Source organism: Phyllostomus discolor, chromosome 5 (genome assembly GCF_004126475.2).
Source record: "Phyllostomus discolor isolate MPI-MPIP mPhyDis1 chromosome 5, mPhyDis1.pri.v3, whole genome shotgun sequence".
NCBI classification, from domain to species: Eukaryota; Metazoa; Chordata; class Mammalia; order Chiroptera; family Phyllostomidae; genus Phyllostomus; species Phyllostomus discolor.
In genome coordinates, this window is record NC_040907.2 from 31,187,908 (window position 1) to 31,211,163 (window position 23,256).

The 23,256-nt window shown below is 43.4% G+C and overlaps 2 protein-coding genes across 5 annotated transcripts in view; one reads left to right on the plus strand and one right to left on the minus strand.

Annotated features, from left to right (window-relative positions):
* MMACHC (metabolism of cobalamin associated C) lies at positions 1-5,691 on the plus strand. Of its 2 annotated transcripts, XM_028512459.2 has the most exons (4): positions 63-216; positions 2,001-2,195; positions 2,854-3,006; positions 3,438-5,691. In XM_028512459.2, the coding sequence occupies exons 1-4, from the start codon at positions 136-138 to the stop codon at positions 3,855-3,857; spliced, it is 849 nt and encodes a 282-aa protein (XP_028368260.1). In that variant the 5' UTR covers positions 63-135; the 3' UTR covers positions 3,858-5,691. The 2 variants fall into 2 exon arrangements, with proteins under 2 accessions (XP_035881885.1, XP_028368260.1); XM_036025992.1 differs by lacking the exon at positions 2,854-3,006 and having other exon boundaries at positions 1-216; positions 3,438-4,073.
* Positions 5,408-23,256, minus strand: part of PRDX1 (peroxiredoxin 1) — a 24,281-nt gene continuing 6,432 nt past the window's right edge. Inside the window, exons 2-7 of one of the 3 annotated variants that reach the window (XM_036025993.1) lie at positions 18,722-18,731; positions 15,235-15,351; positions 12,582-12,735; positions 11,945-12,067; positions 11,472-11,602; positions 5,408-5,759 (exon numbers count right to left, since the gene is read on the minus strand). In XM_036025993.1, coding sequence (XP_035881886.1) covers positions 5,674-5,759; positions 11,472-11,602; positions 11,945-12,067; positions 12,582-12,735; positions 15,235-15,340 — 600 coding nt within the window. In that variant the 5' untranslated portion in view covers positions 15,341-15,351; positions 18,722-18,731 and the 3' untranslated portion in view covers positions 5,408-5,673. Of the gene's footprint in view, positions 5,760-11,471; positions 11,603-11,944; positions 12,068-12,581; positions 12,736-15,234; positions 15,352-15,677; positions 17,288-18,721; positions 18,732-23,256 lie in introns of those variants that run through there. The other 2 variants (XM_028512460.2, XM_028512461.2) reach the window with 2 other exon arrangements.

The following is a 23,256-nucleotide window of genomic DNA, read 5'->3' on the forward strand; positions in this document are numbered from 1 at the left end:
AGTATGCATCGCGCAGAGTCCCGCTACACGTCCCACAAATTTTTGGGAAATGAAGTCCAAGTTACCCTGAAAGTTAACGACTCAGGCTAGCTATGAGACTCCATTTCCCAGCAAGCCTGGCGTGTAGCGTTCAGCATGGAGCCTCAAGTCACAGAACTGAAGCAGAAAATTGAGAACACGTTGTGCCCTTTTGGCTTCGAGGTTTACCCCTTCCAGGTTGGTTTATCTTTCCTGCGATTCTAGGGTGAGGTGTATTAGTCGCGGTGATAGTGGCGTGAGGCCAGGAAGCCTTCTGATCCTTCCCGAGCTCCTTTGTTCCCGCGTCCACCCGATCTACTAGGACATTGTCAAAGGGGGCTTGGGTAGGTAGGAGCAGTTGCATATTTGTCCTTTTACCCCCAGACAGTGCCGGACTGATGAATGAGAGACACCATATGATCCAGTGACCTTGAGCTCTGTCACTTACATAATTAACGGGAAGAAAGGCACCCTTGGGACCAGGGTCACTTTGGAAGTTTCCTGAAGGAGTTAGGAGAGAGCGAGGCTTGGAACGTTTGCATGGCTAGGGTCTAGGACATTTGAGAAGGAAAGGACATTCCTGTTGTTGAGCAAGCAAACAACTGGCTGGTTTGTTCTATCCACCAGCAGAAGGATAATTCACGATGTTGCCAGTCACTAGCAATGGGCTGGGTATATAAAGTCTACCTGAATTACACAGAAGTCTGGCTCCACAACTTTCCTTTGTTTACATAAGTTCATTTCCTCCATATCCAGTGCCTCCTGCACTGAGCTGTGTAGCTTCAGTGAGCCCTTTGCCTAATGTTTAAGAGACAGGCTATTCTCACCCCTTCCACTGAGTGGCCCATAGCAGTGCTGGCAGAGGATGTAGATGGACGGGTAAGTTTGGTCGAGTTTGAGAGAGAGGACTTTCCAGAAAAAAATAGAGTTGAGCTTTATATGAAAACAGATTAGAAGGAAAAAGGGTTATATACATCCCAAATATCTGGAACAATTTGAGTACAGGCGTGGAGGTGGTAGGTAGCAGGTATGGGGGACAGTAAGGATGCTATCTGGTGGGTCAGGTGGACTTGGGCAGTTGGAGCTATTGTACTGAAGACCTGCCAGACATTCTAGGCTCCTACTTATCTCAACCCCACATCCAATCAGCTACAAGGACCTTTAGGAATCCATCTCCAAATTTCTCAAATCCATTCTCTTCCATCCAACACATCTATGCTCTGGTCCAGGCCATTTCTTATTTGGATTTACTGCAGTAGACTCCTTGCTGTCATTTTGCCTCCAATCTGTCCTCCATACTGCAGCCAGATTAATCTTTCTCAAAATTGATCAAGTCAGTTTGCTCCTTAAATCTTCAATGGCCCTGTGTTATTACCAAATTAGACCCATATTCCTTAAGTTGGTATTCAAAGCCAATCTTTCTCCTACTGCTCTCTTCAGCCTTTCTCTCCCTCTGCTTCTCTCTACAAACCCTCTACTTCTACCAAATTAGACAATTTGCTATTCTCCAAATATGCCCTGTACTTTTCACCTCTTTGTTTATGCTGTCCCCTCCATTTAGAATACACGAGATTCTTCCTCCCCATATCAACCTGTCGGCTTGCTTCTCAGCCTTAAAGACTCAGCTTCCAAGAAGCCTTTTCTGATTTCAGAGGACCTTCACCTGGCCCTCTCATTGCACCAATCACAGTACAATCAATTTCTTTTTGTTCCTAGTTGTTCAAGAGTTCTCTGCCTCTGTATTCTAAACATCCTGTCTGATTCAGGCAAGTCCTCCATAAACACACATCACAGATCAGCAGTAGAAATTCAGGGATTCAGTGAATGAGCTGGAAGCTGGGGCAAAATATATGAAGCCAGGGGGTGGGCTGGGATGGGAGTAAAAGACAGAAAACTGTATTTGAACAATTAAAATAAAAATTAAAGAAAAAATATATATGAAGCCTTAAATGCCAGGTTAAGGTATGAATTTTCTGTTCCAGGTGGCATGGTACAATGCACTCCTACCTCCAGCCTTCCAGCTACACCTGCCAGGACCTACCCTGGCTTTCCTGGTACTCAGCACACCTGCCATGTTTGACCGGGCCCTCAAGCCCTTCCTGCAGAGCTGCCACCTCCAATCACTGACTGACCCCGTGGACCAGTGTGTGGCCTACCATCTGGGCCGCGTTAGAGAGGTGAGCCACATTCATATCCTCCTCCAGCTTCCCCAGTCTGCAACTCCTCTGAGCTCCTCCAAGCTCAGTGCAGTATCTAGACCTTTAGGATATCCTAAAGGCAACCTTGACATTACTACCATCTATCCCTGTTCTGCCTACTCAGTCCAGGTTCAGCCACCTTCCTCTAGCAGCCCCCCAGGTCTGAAATCATTCTTACCCTACCCTGATGGGCAACTCTGTGAACTTCAGACCAGACTTCCTTGACCTCCAAGTGAAATAGAAATAAGCCCAACATCCCCCAGGCATCTCTCACCTATCTTTACCCTAACCTGGAAGCTTTATGCTGCCTTTGGGGCCTTTTGAGGACAAAACAGTTTTTCCCCACCACACACTCAACATGTACATGCTTCCATGTATACACATACACTGGTACTCTGAAGGGCAGAGCCAAGTCACCCCTTATGGAGGTTTCTGAGCAAGACCTTCAAACATGGGCCCTCCTGGACAGAATATCATTTTCTTCACACTGGAGCTCCTCCCCCAAATTTAAGGTTATGTTTTCCCTTCAAACATCACTTCTGAGGACTGGACCATGTTAACAGGAATTAGGGCTCTCTAGGACAAGTCATGATTCCTCTCACGCTGAAAGGAGCCTCCATCTTGTCCTCTATCCCAGAGCCTCCCAGAGCTGCAAGTGGAAGTCATCGCTGACTACGAGGTACACCCCAACCGGCGCCCCAAGATCCTGGCCCAGACAGCAGCCCATGTGGCAGGGGCTGCTTACTACTACCGACGACAGGATGTAGAGGCTGACCCCTGGGGAACCCAGGTCAGAGTTCTAGTATGAATGAGTAGAGACAGAAAATGGTCAAGGCCCATCAAGATACCAGGTCTCAGGTTCCTCCACCTCCCATGGGAAAAGGAGTTTGTATACACAATCCAGAGGTCCAGCCCCATGTGCTTTCTGGGAGTCCCACCTTGAGACACCAGGTCTGAGAACCTAGTCTGTAAAACCCTGTTACAAAACGGAGGGGGCAGAGCAGTGATTAGATCAGTGCCAAGACTTCGAAGTTGATGCTTAGCTTCCAAAACTCTTCCTCATGGCCAGAAAGGTTCATGAAAAGGTTGCCCAGTTACAGGTTCACATGTGAAGTCACTGTGTCCACTGAGTAAGAAATGAATAAGCTTAGTTGCACTGATGGTAATTGAACTTGGTGCCAAGGTGACATTCATGACCTTACTTTTCTTTACCCTCCCCAGCGTATATCAGGTGTGTGCATACATCCCCGATTTGGGGGCTGGTTTGCCATTCGAGGGGTAGTGCTGCTGCCAGGAGTAGAGGTGCCAGATCTGCCACCCACTAAACCCCTCGACTGTGTACCAGCAAGAGCTGACCGAATTGCCCTGCTTGAAGGCTTCAATTTTCATTGGCGTGACTGGGCGTACAGGGATGTTGTGACACCTCAGGAGCGCTACTCAGAAGAGCAGAAAGCCTACTTTTCCACACCACCTGCCCAACGCTTGGCATTGTTGGGCTTGGCCCAACCCTCAGAACAGCCTAGCTCTTCATCCCCAGAGCTTCTCTTGACCACACTCATACCCAACAGGCCTCAGAATCCCAGCAGAACCCAAGGGTGGCTCGGCCCCAGGGCCTCACCACCTGCAACTCCTGGTCCTTGATATCCTCTCCCGTCCCCTGCTCCCCATGGGATCCCTATTTACACTAGTGGTACTTGCTAGGACTTTTGGCAAGGCATAGATTTTATTTTAGGTAAATAGTTACTTTTGATAAAAGAATTATAGTAGAGATCTTCAATGAAGACAACATGGCTTAGAGACATTTTGTCAAGAAATCTAAGACCAAGTCAACTAATTATTTCAATGGGAGGGGGGAGGCAGATCCAGAATTCCCATCTGCTTTGGAATGTATGCTCTGCAGTGCTGCAAGATGCTACTTGATAGTTTAGGGGCAATAATCCTCAAAGTAATGGTATAAATGTCTCTGGCCCTGGCTGGTGTTGCTTGGTGGATTTGAATACTAGCCTGAGAACCAAAAGGTTGTTGGTTTCATTCCCAGTCAGAACACATGCCTGGGTTATAGGCTGGGCCCCCAGTCTGGGGGATGCAAGAGGCAACCAGTCTGCTCTCTACTTCTCCCTCCCTTCCCCTCTTAACATAAAAACCTAAAAAAATAAATAAATTAAAAAGTGTCTCAGTGTTGTTTTAGGGGCTGAATAAGGTTTTTTAATGTTTATTTTATTCTCATTTGAGAGAGGAAGGGGGAGAAACATCAGACATGAAAAGAAACACTGACTAGCTGTCTCCTGCACTCACCCCAACTGGGGACTGAGCCTGCAACCAGGGCATGTGCACTGATCCGGAGTCAAACCAGCAACCTTTCAATTCTGGGATGACACTCCAACCAACCAAGTCAAGCTGGCCAGGGCTGTAATGCATTTTAGAAACAATGCTTAGCATTACAGGAAGCAGTGTGTCACCTGTTATTGAAGGCCCTCGGAATCCTGCACTGCTGTTCACAGTATAGAATACTGAAGGGATCAGTAGGCTGAGGATAGCTGATGAAAGTCGAGTGTCTGGAAGAACACCATTAGCACACACTGAAGTATCCTCCATTCTGAATCTGCCCTAACCACAAGGGCCCAGGAGTCATCCCAACACTCACCACTACACCTCAGAACAATGACGAGGGCCCAAAAAAGGGCTACCCTCAAAACAAGGCTAGAACCCAGGGAAAGTGAGAAGGATTCAACCCTGTGCTTCTGATACCAAATGTCCTACCCTACAAACACCAGCCCATGTGCTAGGTCTTCCCCTTTCTGTTCCAAAGGTACAGAACCTCTAATTCTGATCTTTTACAGAACCAGTAGCAGGCTTTTATCAGATGAAGCCAAGCTTCAGGTTCTCATGCAGCTTTCCCAATAGTGTAAAGGGTAAATGCCCAAGAAATCAATGTCACCGGAGCTGTAACCTACAATGCAGCCTATAAAATAAACTGAAGGGCTATGGCCAACACCACAGCAGGTCTTGCTCTCTCCCCAAATATAGTGAAACAAAATGTTAATACCCTGGTTTAGTTCCACTCCCTATTTGCATTTCCCCTCTATAATTTCCTGATTCTGAAGCAGCTGTCACGTCTCACTTTCCCCTAAGTAAGGAAAGCAAAGAGTAAATCAAACGCTAATGCCCTCTAAAATAAACAAACAACAAGGTCTCAGTTCAAGTTTAATAGAAACTACACAAAAAATGGTGATGCCCCACTACTGTACATGTCAGTTGGCCTGCTTCATAAGTTCAGGTCATTTCCTCCAGAAAAAGAAAGGCTGGCCTCCCCAAACCCTGCAGGAAAGGCCTGTTTTATCCCAGACCACATCTGGACTAAATCTAAGATCTTGTGTTTTAAGCATGACAATAGTAAAAGAGAGGTTTTGTTCTCATGGCTGTACACTGCCGCCATGACCCTATAATGGCCCGGTGCTCACTTCTGCTTAGAGAAATATTCCTTGCTCTTCTGGACATCGGGCTTGATGGTATCACTGCCAGGTTTCCAGCCAGCTGGGCACACTGTAAGAGAACATTACCATTAGTTAATAATTTGCTCAGCAGTGAGCTCCATCCTCCACCCTCCTCCCATGGACAAATGGATGCCTCAAAACCAAATCTGAGTCCTAAAGGGCCTAAATCACTGAAGCACCAGGAAACCTAACCTACTAGTCTAGATCATTCAGCCTTTTAGTGCAAGGCTAACAACAAACATGCCATTTAATCTTCACCATAGCCCTGTTACTATTACATATAACTGACTACATATTACTGATTCAGCACTTGAAATTTAGTTTTTTTAACTCACCTGAGCATACATTTTTTTGTTTTGTTATGTTTTTAGAGAGAGAGGAAAGGAGAGAAACATCAATCAGCTACCTCCTATATGTACCCTGACTGGGGACTGAACCGACAACTTTTTGGTGTATGGGATGATGCTCCAACCAAACGAGTCAACTGGCCAGGGCTGAAATTTAATTTAAAAAATTTAAGCAACAGCCTCAACTATATCCTCTGTTCTAAAAATAACCTGTATAAAGTATATAAGGCAAGAACTGTTAACAGCAGGCAATAGATAAATGTGTATTCATGTCCTCTGCAATTTTATGTATGCTTCCAATACACTATTCTTAAAAATAAGCTTACATGTTCTTCAAAAAATGGTGCTGGGACAGCTGGATTTCCACATGCAAAAGAATGACATTAGACCCAACTTACAGAAAAATAATAGACATTTCCCCAAAGATACACAAATAGTCATAAGCACATGAAAATATGCTTAACATTGCAAATGCAAATCAAAACCACAATCAGCTACCACACCTACTAGGATGGTTATGGTATAAAAAAATTCTAAATAAGTGTTGGTAAGGATATAGAGAACCCTTGGTATTGCTGGTGGGACTATAAAATAGTATAGCTGCTATGAAAAACTTTGGCAGTTTCTCAAGAAGCTAAACATGGCCCAGCAATTCCACTCCTATGCATTTACCCAAAATAATTGGAAACAAGTACTCAGATACCTGTTCACCAATATTCTAGCAGCATTAGTCACAATAGCCCAAAGGTAAAAAACCCTGTGTCCATCAACAGATAGATATACAAAATGTGGTATACAAGATCTGACTCATGCTACATATGCCCAGACAAGGAAAAACATTGTATGACTTCTTACATGAAATATCTAAAATAGGCAAATTCACAGCCACAAGGCAAAAATTACCAAAGGCTGGAGGGAGAGGGAAATGGCGAGTTTTGGGTTAATGGTTTCAGCCTGTTTGGGATGATGAAAAAGATCAGAAAGTAGCAGTGATGGATGCACAACAATGTGAATTGAGAATTAATGCAACTGAATTGTACACTTAAAATGACAAATTATGTCATATGTTTGTAAAACCACAATAAAAATTGATGTAAAAAGTTAAATGACTTGCCCCTATACCCAAGAAAAAATTAAGCTAAATAAATGACAAAGCCAGGGCTGTTTAAACCTGTAACACTAGCTATTTCTTCCTCCCCAGGGTTCTTTTAAGTCAGAAGGCCCTGCATGCACACAGCCTGCCTTCTACCCCTTGCTAAGCAAAAGGTCTGAGTTTGAATCTTTCACACACATGCAAAAAGCACAACCTTCAACCTTTTCCTACACTCCTCCGAGGATCCTGAGCTAGCAATGTTCATTTGGCTAATCTGAAGAAAATGAGGCAAGGGGACCATTGCTGATTTTTCCAGTTTTGTTTTGTTTTGTTTTGTTTTACTACTTGTCTTCTAAGAGACATACAGTTACCAATAACAAAGCAGTAAGTCTCACTTGCTCAGCTCTGGCCAGTGTGGCTCACTTAGAGTGTCTTCCTGTGAACCAAAGTGTTGCAGATTCTATTACCAGCCAGGACACATGCCTAGGTTGCAGGTTCAGTCCCCAGTCTCGGCACACGCAGCAGGTGACCAACCAATGTTTCTCTCCATTCCCCCTCCCTCCCTCCCCCTCTCTCTAGCATTTCCTTCAGTAAAGATTTTTTAAAAATCTCACTTGCTTAAGTGAGAGAGGGGAAGACCCTTTCAGTCCAAGGAATAGCCTCAAATGTCAAGACTGCATCCACCTGTCTAGGAGCAAGGTATGGATGGAACGAGTGCTAAATGACAGGCCCAGCTGCCATTACTTTCCTGAAATTCCCATTTGATTATTACACGGTTACTGTCTTTAGTGGCACCAAAGAGTTAAAACACAGATCTTAAGCATAAACAAGCTCCATAGAACAAAGAGCAGCATAAAAGCAAAGACCAGGTCACAGGCAGTCAAAAGTTTGGCACTAGCTGCTAACAGGAAATCAAAAGATTCCTCTGTCTAGCCCTGGCTGGTATGGCTCAGTGGACTGAGCACTGGGCTGCAGACCAAAGGGTTACCATTCAATTGCCAGTCAGGGCATATGCCTGGGTTGCAGGCCAGGTCCCCAGTAGTGGACATGTGAGAAGGTACCACACATTGATGTTTCTCTCCCTCTTTCTCCTTCCCTTCCCATCTCTCTAAAAATAAGTAAATAAAATCTTAAAAAAAGAAAAGCAACAAATCGGTGTCTCTTCTCTCCCTCTAGAATCGATAAAAAATGTCCTCAGGTGAAGATTAAAAAAAAAAAATAGTCCTGGCTGGGGTAGCTCAGTGGATGCTGGCTTGTGAACCAAAGGGTTTCCAGTTCAATTCCCAGTCAGGGCACATGCCTGGGTTGCAGGCCAGGTCCCCAAGTGGCAGGGGGTACTCTCGAGAGGCAACCACACAATGATGTCTGTCTCCCTCTCTCCCTCCCTTCCTATCTTTCTAGAAATGAATAAATAAAATCTTTAAAAAATAATAATAATAATATGGAGTCCAGCAGAACTGTTTGGGTACCACATACACCAGCTTTCAAGCGCAACTGAAGTACCATGACTCTCCAAGAAGAAAATGACACTAGCCATGAAAATCTCAGCATGAGAGAATGGCCCTAACACAGAAGGCCCTATACACAACTTTTTCAGTATTTTAACTACCTTAAGCAAAAGGGCTTTAATTTTTGATTCCGACATTTTACTATGAATAAGTGCTGTGTTTAAGTATTGGTTTTACTGGTCCTTAAAAACAGGAATGTAGGTTATATGAATACAAATTATTATATAGCACACCTGAAGCTAATGTTATATCAATTACATCTCAAACAAACAAACAAAAAAAACCCAGGGCCCTGGCCAGGTAGCTCAGTTGGTTAGAGCATCATCCTGATATGCCAAGGTTGTGGGTTCTATCCCCAGTCAGGATACATACAAGAATCAACCATAAATAAGTGGAACAACAAACTGATGCTTCTCGCTCTCCCTTCTTCCCTCTAAAATAAAAAACTTTTTTTTAATTTGAAAAAAAGAAAAAACCAGGAAGGTAGGGTTGTTACTTGTCAAATAAACAACACACGTGATGTACTTCATAAAAAGTGCTTAGTATTCATAGGCTCTCAAATGTTAACTACCATAAGCCACAAAAGGCTGCACACAGAAAGCTGTCTGTTCTAGTGGGATGGGAAGCAGCAGAGAGACCAACAGAGCCTGAAGAAGCAAGCTCCAGTCAAGACGCTTTTGTTCAACAGTCTAGCCCAGTAGCAAGGTCCTTTCAGAAAATCCAGTAAAGGGCCAATTTTGCCACTCCTCCCGTCTCTGTACTCACCCCCCACTAGGGGGCAGTCTCAGCAGCATTCTGCTCCCTCAATCTAGTCCCACACAAACTTGCAAAAGGTGCCTTCTGATATCAGTGCTTACTGATCCCTACTGATCCCTCTCACTCTAGCCAAGCTTCACTTTTGGGTCCCCCAAACAGATAACCACTAATCCAGAATAACAACTTCTATCTTCTTTAAATCACAGTATCAAGAGTTCAAAGACCTTTAGAAAGCTAGTTTGAAGTACTTCACTTCTAGAGAAAATATAATAATACAAGAAATTTGTCCAGGTTCACCTGTGCACTTAATCTGATTCTGTAGCACTTAATCACAACTATCCTGTTCTCAATTACATTAAGTTGGGGGGGTAGGGTTCATGATCCTCTACCCCCCCATACCCAGCACCTACAGCCACAGGAACTAAGTCTTTAAAAGTAAGCTACTAGTTGGGATAAGGTTGTCTCATACCAACACTATGGGGGAATGGAGAGGGGAGTAAAAAAGCTACAGCCTTACAAATTCAGAAGCTGGGATCAAGTAGTTCAGTATCAGCAAACAGAATATTTAAGGAGAGACCCTGGCCAGGTAGCTCATTTGGTTACAGCATTGTCCCCATATGCCAAGGTTGTGGGTTTGATCCTCGGTCAGAGAACACACAAGAATCAACCAGTGAATGCACAAATAAGTGGAACAACCAATTAGGGTTTCTCTCTGAAAATCAATTTTAAAAATGTATTTGTGTAGAGAAGTACTAGTGCTGAAGCAATAAGAAAAGGGCCTATACTCTTAGCAAATGCTAAACTAAAAACCTTAAATTGACCCCTGGCTGGTGTGGCTCAGTGGACTGAGCATCAGCCTGCAAACCAAAAGGTCATAGGTTTGATTCCCAGCCAGGGCACGTGCTGAGGTTGTGGGCCAGGTATCTGGTTAGGGGCTGTGAGAGGCAACCAGTCGATGTATCTCACACACATCAAAGTTTCTCTCCCCTTCTTTCTCCCTCCCTTCCCATCTCTCCAAAAATAAATAAATGAAATATTTTTTAAAAATAAATAAAATATCGATTCCCAGCCAGGGTACATTCCTAGGTTGCAGGCCATAACCCCCAGCAACCGCACATTGATGTTTCTCTCTCTCCCTCCCTTCCCTCTCTAAAAATAAATAAAATCTTTTAAAAATAAATAAATAAATAAATAAAGTAAAATAAAATAAAATCCTTAAGTGGTATCTGCTCAGTTGTGTTTAGATTTTACAAAGTCAGACTCACACACACATTATCTTTGACCCTGAAACTTCTAAGTGAAGGACCTTGATGTTTCATCTGAAACCTTCTAGCTCTAACTCTCCTCAAATATATTTTTTTAAAAATAGCCCTAGCTGGTGTGGCCCAGTGGATTGAGCACTGACCTTTGCAAAACAAAAAGTCACAGGTTCGATTCCCAGTCAGGGCGCTTGACTAGGCTGCAGGCCAATGTTTCCTTCCCTCTCTTTCTCCCTCCCTTCCCCTCTCTCTAAAGATAAGTAAATAAAATCTTAACAAAAAAAAAAAAAAAAATAGAGATGTGTTAGCTGTATCTGCTTATTGTCTTTGGTTAAGCTGTAGTAGTCCTAACTTTATCTTCCAAATTTCAAAGCTACTCATATATTACTTTTATTTTTTAAAACCCCAATAAAACAAATATGGATTACACATATTAACTCTTCTCCCAGTAAACACTTCCAAGGTGGCAAACTTTAACTCTAGATGTGGTTCTCAACCTTTCATTTAACCCTTATAACCTACAAGATCTTCCTACACTCCTGTATAAGTTAAATGTGGAGCAGTGAATAATTCTAAATGAGCAGGGGAAAAGCTGGGAATGTACAGTTGGAATAACATACAACCTTTATATTCTCCTTCCCAAGCTTTTTCATTACCCTACCCCCATAACCCACTATAATTCAAAGACTTCAATTTCTTGAAGGGACATAATCACCCTCCTTCTTGATAGACTTTGTCCCTACACTTTTCCCACTCTACCACCATTCTGTTGTCTTGTCGCCAGGCAAACTGAATTACCTTCCCCATGTTTGTCAGTGAACTGGAAAGCCTGAACTAGTCTCAGAGTCTCATCCACAGAGCGGCCAACAGGAAGGTCGTTTACGGTGATCTGGCGAAGAATACCTTTTTCATCAATGATAAAGAGGCCCCTGGGAAGAAGAGATTGAAGGTTTGAGGAAAAGGCAGTACAGGTTTAAAAACTGGTTTGTTAGAATACAGAAGCAATGGAATGGGCTAGTCTCCCAGACTTACACAGGCCTTGCCCTTAGTGAGGCTGCCCCTACATAAAGAATGAAATGAGACCATCATAATGTACACCTTAAACTTAACACAGTGATGTATGTTAATTATTTCTCAATAAAACTAGTAAAAAAAATAAATAAAATGAGAAAGGAGGCTGTACAGATCAGGGCTCCTTCTCCAAATAGAAGGCCCTTAGGCAGTCACACCTCTCCTGATGAACGTCAGTACCCATTCCCGCAGGTATATACCTGAATGAGATGCCTTCATCAGCCTTTAACACCCCATAGTCCTGAGCAATGGAGCGCTTGGGGTCTGACACCAAGGGAATGTTCATGGGTCCCAGTCCTCCTTGTTTCCTGGGTGTATTGACCCTACAGCAAAAGGCACACACATTCATTCAAACTCCTGTGTAGCAAATATATTAACCGTACTTACACATCCCCCTTCCAACATTCCTGACCTCACTTCCCCCCAAAAACATCAAACTTGGGTATACTCAGATGCAACCCAAGCTGCTTCTCCTCTGCTGCCAGGTAATAAGAAAGCAAAAAGAGGAAGTCAGAGCCTTTACCCTCCTTCCATGAGAAGCCAGAAGCCAATACTAGAGAAACATTATTACCAAAGCCTCCATATCCCAGTTCATGCGTAGTTAAAAAGTCCATATGCCCCTGGCTGGCACAGCTCAGTGGATTGAGCACAGGCTGCAAACCAAAGCATCACAGGTTTGATTCCCAGTCAGGCCACGGTCCGCAGCAACCATACATTGATGTTTCTGGGTTGTTGTTTTTTTTTCTCTCTCTCCCTCCCTCCCTAAAAATAAATAAATAAAATCTTAAAAAAAAAAAAAAAAAAAAGTCCATATGCCAAATGGACGGACAGCTTTACCATGCCAGGTGACAGAAGTGAGAATCCACAGAAGCACCAATCACTTGGCAGTTGAGTTTCTTAAATTCTTCCGCCCTATCACTGAAAGCAATGATCTCCGTGGGGCACACAAAGGTAAAATCAAGAGGGTAAAAGAAGAACACCACATATTTTCCTAGAAAAAAAACCAAAAGCCCCAAATTAGCCTTTGAAACAGACATCCTTGCTTTATATAGAAAACTAAAGACATTTTCCCATAGAAAAGGAGGACTTTTCTTTTAAAGATTTTATTTACTTATCTTTAGAGGGGAAGGAAGGAAAAAAAATAGAGGGGAAGAAACATTGATGTGCAAGACAAACATGGATCAGCTGCTTCCCACATGCCCCCAACAGGGGACCTGGACTGCAAGCCAGGCACATGCCCTGACAGGCAATCAAATCAGCAACCTTTCGTTTGTATGATGACACCCAACCCACTAAGCTACGCTAGTCAGGGCAGGAGGCCTTTTTAAGTTGATACCAGAGACAAATGTTAGATACCAAAACGCTCAAACATAAATGTCGCTTAGCCTCCTAGCAGCTACTTTCAGAATCTCTTGCAGCAGGAGGCACTGCATGTAAAAAAGTTCCTCCCAGTAGATGCTTTATTTTTCTGTCTCCATATTAGCTGCCAATTAGAGAACAAACACTGTTCGGTCTAATTTTGATCTTCTCTGGGTAGTTAAAATGAGCAGACACCAAGTTCTCCAATGAAGAAAAGCAAAAATGCAGTTATCTACTGGACAGCCCAATGCCAATGCTTACAATCAGTGCCTAATAAAAGCTGAGATGCTGGATTCTCTGCTGCAGGACAGTGAGAGACCAAAAAGAGACGGAATGGGTACTTCCGTCAGAGCCTTTGCACTTCTTTCACAATGAACACAGTCATGGAACGGAAAGGTTTAAGTGATCACCTAAATCACCACAAACGTGTCCATAACAAGCCTGACAGAAAAATTTTATATGACAGGCCTGGCTGGTATGGATCAGTGGATTTAGAGTGGATTGAGTGCTGGACTAAGAAGCAAAGGGTCGCTGGTTCAATGCCAGTCAGAGCACATGCCTGGGTTGCAGGCCAGGTCCTCAGTAGGTGGCGCATGAGAGGCAACCACACATTGATGTTTCCCTCTCTTTCTCCCTCCCTTCTCCTCGCTCTAAATATAAATCATTTTTTTAATGTAGGTATCAAAATTAAGAGAATAATGTTATGTTCAATTAATTTAAAAAAGAAAAATTTTATATGGCAAACATTCCAAAAATCCTGATAGAAAACAGGATTTCTTTTTGGAATTTTACTGAAGTTACTCAGATGACCAATTGAGTAGATCTTGAACTGACCAGGTATAGCCTCTCACACATCATGGGCTGAGCTATTAGAACAAATACTCCCAAAAAGCAGCTATGTTTGAGAGTCAAAAAAAAGTTGCTCCTTTGACATTCACTTTGAAAATCAGAATCATTAGAAACTCCTCCAAACAACCTCTCCAGGGAACTGCCTAACAAGCAGCTTCAAAGAGGGCAGAAAGCCCTGGCCAACATAGGTCAGTTCATTGGGCATCTTCCCATGAAGTGAAAGGTTCCTGGTTTGATACCCAGTTACAGCGCATGCTTGTGTTGCAGGCCAGGTCCCCAGGTGGGGGCATGCAAGAGGCAACTGATCCACGTTTCCCTTCACACATGGATGTTTCTATTCCTCTCTTTCTCCCTCCCTCCCCTCTCCTTAAAAATAAATAGACAAAATCTTAAAAAAAAAAAAAAAAAAAAAAAAAAGAGGGAAGGAAGCATCTCTTCCTAAACATCCTGCCTTTACTTTCAGGACAGGGTCAACTCCCTATGATCCTACTTACCATGTTTGCCAGAAGCATCCCCCCATAGGGTCCCACTAACCTGTTCTCATTCCAACCAACAAGTGTAATGTGCCAGGAACCCTAGTCACATGTTCTACCCAAAAGCTGACTCCAAGGACTGATTACTATATATCACTAAAAAAAAGGCATACTTGTCACCTGACTTTTAAGTTTGTATTAAAAGGAATCTAGTCTTACAAAAAAAAAAAAAAAGGAATCTAGTCTTAATTATCCCAGAAGACCCAGCTGCTCCCAACTGTGAGGTAAATGAGAGCCTTATTAGAACTTGACATGTGTCTGCATGAAGCTGTAACAAAAAGGAGAGCTGTTGTTCCAATTGTGACACCAACTCTCCCCTGGGGGAAAAACAATCAAGGAAATGTGCCTAAACACTCTAATAATACAGTAGCTATGACACATATTTCATAAACCCAACAAGCAGTGTCACAGCTCCAAACATGAGCTGTGAGACTATAAACTGTTGAAGACCTCTTATAATGGGATAATGAGACAGATAATGAGACTATCTCCAATAAGACAATTGAGGAGTACTGAGAAGATAACTGAGCTACTATGTTCAGGCATAATGAAGCATGTGCTTTCTTCGGAATAGTCTAGAATAACTACCCTGTAATAACTTGATAATCACCACTTGGCACCCGAAACACCTTGACCTAGGAGACATAAATCATTTTACAACCAAACATACAAAAATACAAAAATCAAACAAGCCATCCCTAAATAGCAAAATAATTGCATTTCAATGAACCTAATGTAACTGCTCTTACCTTTGTAGTCAGAGAGGCTGATATCTTTGAACTGACCATCTGGCATAACAGCTGTAGCTTTGAAGTTGGGGGCAGGGTGCCCAATTTTAGCATTTCCTGAAGACATCTTGCTATCAGCTAGAAAAGATAAAAAGAGGAAATAAATTTGAGACAAGTCTTCTTTCTCTAGCTAACCAGCACCCTTCATCTACTTAGACTTAGCTGTAGTACAATAAAGGATTCGTCTGGTGGCCTGGAATAAATACATTAACTTACATTACAATAGGAGGAAGCATAAGCTTAGCTTTCCAACTTTTGAAACAAAAGCAGATACCACACATCTCTGAATATTAGCTCTTGTTTGCATTTAAAAACAGCAATTTCTTTATAGCCTTGACCTGAAGGCTCAGATGGTTGGGCCTAGTTCCACAAAACGTAACGTATCGTATCTACAGTTCCATTACCTGGGTTGCGGGTTCTGTCCCAGGTCAGAGCACAGAGAGAAGCAACTGATCCCGTGTCTCTCTCACACTAATGTTTCTCTCCCTCTTTCTCCCTCCCTTCCCTTCTCTCTAAAAATAAATGAATAATAAAAACAGCAATTTCTTTACAAATTGAAGTAACTCTATTACATTTTCTGAGCTGTCATTTGTGCAATGGCAATTTCCTCTAAATTTTCATTATGCAGAAGCGGAGAGGGGACTCTCAAACCTGAACCCAAAGGCACAACGACAGAGTGCCTGACTCCCAAAAGCAGGTAATGCTGCCCTTTCCCTGGACTGTGCTTCCATCTATCTTCATAACCTGGGAAGCACATACCTAAAGCCAACCTGCTCAATTTCAAAACTTTAGTTGTCATGTTTAAGCCCTAGAAGTCCTCCCAAAAATGATAAATGGGTTTATGACCTCAGAACCAAGATCCTGGGGCAGTAAGTACAAAAATCAATTTATTGCTAAAATGCAATGTTACACTGGATTCACCCAAATCAACACCAAGGAGTTAAGATTTAGACTCAGTAAACCATCGGTCTGAAAGCCTCAAGAGGCTAATTTTCAAGTGCCGAAGTTTTTAGTTCATACTACCACAACCGAAAAAAATGTTGAGTGAGCACTGAACATCTCAAACTTTCTGCTGCTTAATATCTTGAATAACAACAAAAAAACGCACCAGCAAAGGGACGTGGCAACTTGGCAAGCAAATACAGGGTGTGACCCTAACATAAATGGCCTCGTCCGGACAGGCTTTTCCAGGGGGCCCCTACCTGCGCTAAATAAAGACCCACCAATCGGAGAAAGCCTGCGGGACTTCCAGCCCATTGGGCCTTTTCAGGAGATCTGACCGCGAAACCTCCCTGGCGAAAACCACGCCCCCAAGCCCCACTTAAGGTCCCGCCGCTCCCATCCACCACTTCAACCAGAGCACTTAGGAAATCACCCGCGGAACCGAAGTCTTTAACGAGGGCATTTGGGATCACCACAACCCCCATTCCGCAAATAGAAAAATAAGGGCGAGGAAGGCAATCTTAATATCCGAAGCTTCACAGGTAGTAACGGCCCAAGACTGGATACAGCCTTAACCCCTAAACATTACGACCTCCCGTCAGTCCATTCTAGAAGCTTCTCGAGCATCCCGGCAGGAAACTAATCGAAGGGACCCACTACCACCAGCCTGCTCTTCCAAGCCAATCAGCGCCTTCTGCCTGGGTGGCCGGGGGAAGCTCCAGCCAACCTTAGCCTCAAGGTTCACCCGGGACCCACAGCAGGGGTCCATGTGAAGGTGCGCGAACCGCCTGACCACTCTCACTCAGTAGGCCGCGCCAGGCCACCTCCCCAGTCACAGCAATCCCAGCTGTGGCGGGCGCGCCAAGGGAAGGAGTAAAAGGCGACCAGCGGGACAGGGAGCGCTCCGCTCCCGGAGGCCTCCGTTCCCAGAGGCCGCGCTGCCCACACACTCACCGGCTCTGAAAGACAAACCCCACACGAAGCACGTCAGGAAGCAGACTCAGAAAGCGTGTGCAAGTACGCGGCACTACTTTTATAGCCTGTTGTACTCTCGCGAGACTCAGAAAGGGTCAGAGTACTGAAGGAGAAGAGAGGAGGGGGATCTGGCCAGAGCCCCGCCCAGATCCTTTGCACCCAACCGGAATGACTCAGCGCTTTATCTTCCCTCTGTAGGGGCGGGATCGGGTGCCCGAAGTGCAAATCCCCCCCTTCTCGCAGCCTGAGGCTGGGGTCGGAAAGTGAGGCATACACTTTTGATAGACTCTAATCCCTAACGCCTCAGTTATGCAGGATCTCTTCAGGACCTGGACGGTGGTGCGTGCCTTGCCCTTAAAGCCCAAACCAGGCTAGGGATCTCGCTACTGCTCACCTAAGACCACATTTAACCACACCAAGCCCTGTGAACTAACCAAATAATGCGCCCCCCTTTCGGGGGTGTCCTCACGTCTTCTGCCTCAGTGCTGACCCTCAGTTCCTCTAAGTGTCTGCATAGACAGCCTCCTTCATTGTTCCAATTACTGGATTGCTGCTTTCCATCCCCCATCCATCCTTTTCACACATCCTGGACGGAATCTTTGAAATACGTCACTGCTGTGATTTGTGGTTTAAAAAACTAGGTCAAGCCAGGTCCGTGTGGGTCAGTAGGTTGGGCGAGCTCCCGCAAACCGAAAGTTCAATTCCCGATAGGATTCCCAATTGAGGCACATGCCTTGGGTTACAGATTAGGTTCCTGGGATGGGGGACTTCGGACAATCGATGAATGTTTCTCACATCGGTGATCCCGCCCACTTTCTCCCTCCCTTCCCCTCTCTGTAAAAATAAATAAAATCTTTTTTAAAAAGCTCAACTGAAGCATTGTTTATTCTGAAGCTATTCCTGACCTTGGCTCATCCCCAGAATTCCTCTGAAGCTAAATTTTGCTCACCCTCAGTGCTGATCATTATTCTTCCTTTTTTTTTTTTTTTTTTTTTTTTTTTTAAGAGAAGAAGAGGCACCAATGTGTGGTTGCCTCTCGCAGGCCCCACACTGAGGAACTGGCTGCAACCCAGGTATGTGCCCCAACTGGGAATCAAACCAACGACCCTTTGGTTTGCAGCCTGTGCTCAATCCACTGAGCTACACCAGCCAGGGCTGATCATTATTCTTTTGTATCCAAACAATAGCCTGTATAGCCCCCCAACAAGAATTAAACTATTTTCCGTGTTTATCTGCCTGCCTCTTTTTGCTAGACTGACTTTCTGGAGGGTAAAGGTTGGGTCACATCCATCTCTATGCTCCCCAGGGGACAACAGAGTACCCGATGTTAAAACAGGAGCATTTAATAAATAGTACTATCATGTCCCCCTTTCTGCCCCCAACCCCCACAATCCTACTAACTCCTTTGGACCTTATAGCAGGATAGAAAATGGAGAAGTGCTGTGTCATGCTGGCTAAGCATCTCAAGTTTTTTTGGTACTTATCATCCTACCTTGCAAAAGTAGTGATTTTTTTATTTGTTTTCCCTTACCAGCCTGAGACTAAACAGTTATTTGTCCATTATTCATTTTCTTCTTAAGGAGGCAATGGAGACATAGATTTCAGAGCTTATTAGTGAATGATTAATGGTACATGCAAATTAAACCAACAACATACTGGCCTACTTCAGCCAAAAGAAAATTACCATTCATTGTATCTTACATGTGCCAGGTCCTGGGCTTATTTGTCTCATTTAAGAACCAAGAGTTATCCTGGCCCAGGAAAATGACAACACCTATCCCCATGGGAATATAAAAAATGAAATAGCAGGATAGAGTTCTGAAAAGAGAAGAAATCTGTTGAATATTTGTATCTAACTAAATGATTGAGGAGTCTTTTTTAGAGGACAGTAGCAATTTCAGAAATGGGGGCAGAGGGTTTTTTTCCATTTATCCTTCTATAGGACTTGATATATGCCTCTACCTCCAGTTTTACAAATATGCCACTGTTTTGTCCTAACTTGTTCAGAAGTAGTCTGGGAAGAATTTTACCTGTTTTTTTGATCTTCATAGTACCAAGACCTAAAGTAATCGAATGGGAAGCTACTGCAAAGATCCAGACAAAAGAATTCTCAGTTTGGTTCCCAGTCAGGGCACATGCCTGGGTTTTGGGCCAAGTCCCCAGTACAGGACGTGTGAGAGGCAACCACACATTGATATTTCTCTCCTCTTCCCCTCTCTCTAAAAATGAATAAATAAAAATAAAAATAAAAGAATTCTCAGGACTGTAATATGACATTGGTAGCAGGATTGGAAGAAGGAAAGAAATAATATTTCTGTAGGCTCAGTACATAGGAAACACTCAAGGATAAGCAGGTTGGAAGTTAAAAATAATGACAAACACCCTGACAGGCATGGAGTGTTTCCTACAATATAAAAGGTCACTGATTCAATTCCCAGTCAGAACACATTTCTGGGTTGTGGGCCTGTTCCCAGGTTGGGGCGCCAGCTAGAGGCAAGTATGCTACTGTGATATTACGGAGACTATAACGTTAATGGTGTCCCATGGCGTATAGTTGTGCCTTACAGTGGTATGACCAGACTGTATAACTCTGGAGTTTACTCTATTACTGACTCCTCTTTTTCCTTCTAATGACTTTTTTTTGAAAGAGTGAAAAATATCAATTTTTTGTTCCACTTATTTATGCATTCATTGGCTGATTTTTGTGTGTGCCCTGACTGGAGATGGAACCCTCAACCTTAGCATATCAGGACGATGCTCTAACCAACTGAGCTACCATGCCAGGGCCCCTGACTCCTCTTTTAAAGGAGAATATAATCAGTTTGGTTTGAGGCAAACAACATTGAAATACTCCCAAGACATCCTGGAGGAGGTGTTCAAAGATCATTATTGGAGATGTAGATTTGGAATCAGCAGCACGTTAGTTTAATTACATATTTATTGTTCTGCTGTTTACAGGAGGCTTATACTCTGCTAGGTACCAAACATGCAAAGATAAATGAGACACCATCTATTTGAAGTGTTTTGAAGAGTCACTAAATAGGATGAATTGGCTGAAGAGTGGTGCAATTCACAGAAATGCAGTGAAACATGTTATTTTGGAGGAGATGATTAAGAGTCCACTTTGGGGCAGGTTGAATTTAAGATTTCAGGGAAAGATGGCAAGGAGGAAGTTGGAACTGCGTAAACATGAGGGGAAGCCTGTGGAATAGCTGCCTTGTTCATTATGTTATAACTTCAATATTTAGGAACATGTTTCTTTGCACATATTAGATACAATAAATATTTATTAAATATACTAATAAATTATATTTTTTACATCATTCACAATATCATGGATACTTGAAGCTGGGGGAAAATGAAATTCCTGAGAGAGTGGAAAGAGGTAAGTTAAGACCAAAACCTCAGAGAATTTCTATGAAAGGGGATAAAAACAATTAAAGGCAACTCAAAAAGAACAGCATTTTCTGGATAAAGGGTCACTCATGAAACAGATGGACTGTTTCTATCAAGAATAATTTCCTTTGCTCACCACCATCAGCATTTAAGTTTATTGCACCTAGGAAAGAGTAACAAAAAATAAAAGTAAAAAAGGAATGAGTAAAGAAATCAATTAGATATACAAGCTGCCACCTGAAAATTTTACTTACTTAAGTTTTCTCTAAAATTCTTTAAATCCATTACTAACTTGCTCACTGCTGAGGGCTTTATGTAGGACTTTGTTAGGAAGGATTGCCTGGGGTCAGAGCAGTGCTGAAAAAATGCTTGCATTAATCATATTCAATATTTTCCCTTATTTCTTAGAAGTGAAGTCCTTAAATTTTTTCTCTGCCCAATTCAAATAAGTATGACTCTTCTTTGCAGGGCAAGGCACTGCTTCCCAGTACAGTTCCTCAGAAGATTTAGCTCTCGCCATCTATTACCTTAAAGTAATATTCTCAAACTTGAAAGTAGCATGAGGTCCTTTGTGAAAGGGAGCCCCCCATTGTTGGGTTGATTTGTTGACTTTAATTATTTAACTTTAATTTTTTAAATTTTTTCCATTCAAATTATTTAATATTTTAATAGGTTGCCCAGATGTAGTGTTGAAAATAATTGAAATCAGACTTCCAGCCAAGATGGAGGCTTAAGGTAGATACACTGTGCTTCCTCGCACAACCAAAAGAAGGACAACAATAATTTAAAAACAAAAAACAACCAGAACTAACATAAAATTGATCTGTATGGCAGTCTGACAACCAAGGAGTTAAAGACACACTCATCCAGACTGGTAGGAGGGGTGGAGATGGGCAGCCAGGTGGAGAGAACTGGTGGCAAGGCGGTGGCTGGCCGGTGAGGTGGTCGTTGGTGGGCTGGGCTGTCCCACATTTCACATGCAGATAAACCAGGCAAAACTGGGGAGCAGGACCGATCGCACAACCCAGGGTCCCAGCACCGGTTAATAAAGCCTCAAACCACTGATTAAAAACATCTGTGAGGGTTGAGGAGGCAGCAGGAGAAACTCCAGCCTCAATAGGAGAGTTCATTGGAGAGATCCACAGAATCCAAGAAAGTACACAAGCCCACCCACATGGGAGCAGCACCAGAAGGGCCCAATTTGCTTGTGGGAAGCAGGGGAAATGACTGAAATCCATCAGAGAGCAGAACAAGCGCCACTGTTCCCTCTTGGACCCCTCCCCCACATACTATGTCATAATGCAACAATGTGCATTGCCCCACCCTGGTGAACACCAAAGGCTCCACCCTGGTGAACCCTAAGGCTCTGCCCGTTAACACTACAGGCCCGTCAAGACAAAAAAAAAAAAAATGGTCCAAATGAAAGAACAGATCAAAGCTCCAGAAAAAAATGCAACTAAGTGACGAAGAGGTGTTGGGAACCACCTTGCCTGGTATCAGAAGCTGTAACCCCTGCCAAGGCTAAGGCTGAGGGAATGACCTTGGGCCTTAAGCCAGCAAGGAGACAAAAGCTATCTCCCTGGCAAGAGAGTCACTTCTGCTCCTTTTACTTCACCCTTCCTGGCCCCCAGTGTTTGGTTGGTTAGCCAGTGATGGGTAAGATTCTCTAAAGGGGGGGGACGACCCAACAGAGGCATGATTACATGGGAAGCCCCCAAGGAAGGACTTTGGGGGTTACAGCAAAAGGGGGTGATGGACCCTCACCCCTCGGCTTTGACACAGCCTGAGTCCTCATTGTCTGCAAGAAAATCTCCTAATCGCTTGGCTGCCTTACTTCCCTTGCTCCACCTAAGCCTGAAACAATGACAGAGGGTGGTGCAGCCCTGTGCTGGAAAGGGAGGTTCCCTGGGTGATCAGGCCTAAGAAAAAATTTGTAAAATCCTGTGAAACCTGCTTTGTTGAGAATGCTCTCAAATGATAAGGGTCCAAGGAAGAAGTAAGTTTGTTCCTTAAAGTTTTTTACAGCTCTTTGACCCTGACTCAGAATAGGCCCTCAGAGTTCTTTGTTATCGATTGTTTGATCCTTACTTCCTGGCAATGATTAATGAGCTTTACCTGAATTTCTGTGTAAACAAACCCAATAAAAGCCTGCTGGGGTGGGAGAATGAGGCACTCTCCCCTAGGGAGGGTGGCTGAGGCGTTCCCACTAGAGAGAGTGGCCGTTTCCTCCCTATTTCTCCACAGGACTCGGTTGTCTCTGTGTATGTTTTTCTCATGTTTCGACAAGCCATCTGCAGCGTTCCACAGTCACTGCCGGTCAGTGACCACGACAAAGAGGTAACCAACCTATCAGATACACAGTTCAAAACACTGGTAATCAAGATGCTCACAGAATTGGTTGAATTTGCCTGCAAATTAGATTAAAAAGATAAAGGCTATGCTAAGTGAAATAAAGGAAAATGTACAGGGAACCAATAGTGATGGAAAGAAAACTGGAACTCAAATCTAAAGTGTGGACCAGAAGGAAAAAATAAACATCCAATCAAAAAAGAATGAAGAAACAAGAACTCAAAAAAATTAGGAGAGGCTTAGGAACCTCCAGGACATCTTGAAACATTCCAACAGCCAAATTATAGGAGTATCAGAAGGAGAAGAGGAAGAGAAACAAGT